General features: G+C 41.3%; 1 protein-coding gene and 1 long non-coding RNA gene across 2 annotated transcripts in view; one reads left to right on the top strand and one right to left on the bottom strand.

Moving 5' to 3' along the window:
• LOC118478944 overlaps positions 1–705 on the bottom strand; it is a 5,223-nt gene extending 4,518 nt beyond the window's left edge. The window contains exon 1 of the long non-coding RNA XR_004859376.1: positions 611–705. This is a non-coding gene — a long non-coding RNA (uncharacterized LOC118478944). The remainder of the gene's footprint in view (positions 1–610) is intronic.
• The window catches only part of LOC101848094 (linear gramicidin synthase subunit C), a gene marked incomplete in the record, with an annotated part of 21,080 nt that continues 20,647 nt past the window's right edge, over positions 673–1,105 (top strand). The window contains 1 exon segment of the mRNA XM_013090405.2: positions 673–1,008. Within this exon segment, the coding sequence (XP_012945859.1) occupies positions 820–1,008 (189 nt within the window).

Below are 1,105 nucleotides of genomic sequence, written 5' to 3'. Positions count from 1 at the left end.
AGCGTGTGTGTGTGTGTGTGTGTGTGTGTGTGTGTGTGTGTGTGTGTGTGTGTGTGTGTGTGTGGATATACAGAATAATATACTCGAAGCGTATAATATACATGCCACATATAACTATCAGGAGCAATATAAGACGCCGCATGTATGCATTACATATTAAAACATTGGAAGAATATAACATAGTCCTCGTTCAGTACTACCTAACTTAAAGTGTTCTATCTATATACAATATATATTATTGTATATATAAAACATATATCAGGATTTAGGATACTAGTCTTTGGTGTGTGAAATAGGGGGAGTTGGAAAGAGGGGCTCCTTTCCATGCGAGCCTCATGTCTTCCACATGCTCAATTCAAAACTGTAAGACGGTAAATACTTCTTCTTTTTTTTTTTAATCAGTAACGTTTATGCATTAAAACATGCAGATGCAATCTTATCCGATTTTCCTCACGGAAGAAATGAGAGTTCCAATGTCAATTAACGACGAGTGGGAGATCGCATGGGCGTCAAGTTTAATCAAAGGCTTCAGGAATGGTGAGTTTTGTTGGCGTGATTTTTTTGCTATATATGCTTCTATAATATGTGCATTGTGAATTGGCAAACTTACCTGCCTTCGTGGAATTGTATTGCATTGTGAGACAAACTCCGTTAAGACGAATTCAGTGTTATTTTTTTTTTCTCTCTTCCAAACCAGAAGGAACGCGCTGGTCTAATCTGACGTAGACAACTTGACCTTCTGAAAGCAAAAAGAAGTGACCAAACGCCTTGAGGAGAGCCTACTCAGCAACAAGTCAGCTCTTTCTTGCTGTACCCAAGATGTCTGCATTGCCATCTTTAGTTGTGATCGGCGAAGAGAGCGTGGTGCACGAATGTCTTCGGCGCATCCTCGCTGCGCAATTTTCGCTGAAGGCCGTTTTCACTTCCAGCCCCGAGGTTGAGCAATGGTGTCAGGAGAAGAAGGTGTCTGTTTACGACAGGAATGAGGATATTGAGAAATGCGTGCAGGTAAAGAGGAATCTAACAAGTAAACACACTCAAGAAAGCTCTGGTGCACACACACACACACACACACACACACACACACACACACACACACACACAC

The sequence above is a fragment of the Aplysia californica genome, unplaced genomic scaffold (genome assembly GCF_000002075.1).
Source record: "Aplysia californica isolate F4 #8 unplaced genomic scaffold, AplCal3.0 scaffold00027, whole genome shotgun sequence".
NCBI classification, from domain to species: domain Eukaryota; kingdom Metazoa; phylum Mollusca; class Gastropoda; order Aplysiida; family Aplysiidae; genus Aplysia; species Aplysia californica.
The sequence above is the reverse complement of the archived record's forward strand: the minus strand, read 5'-3'. Positions and strand labels throughout refer to the sequence as shown.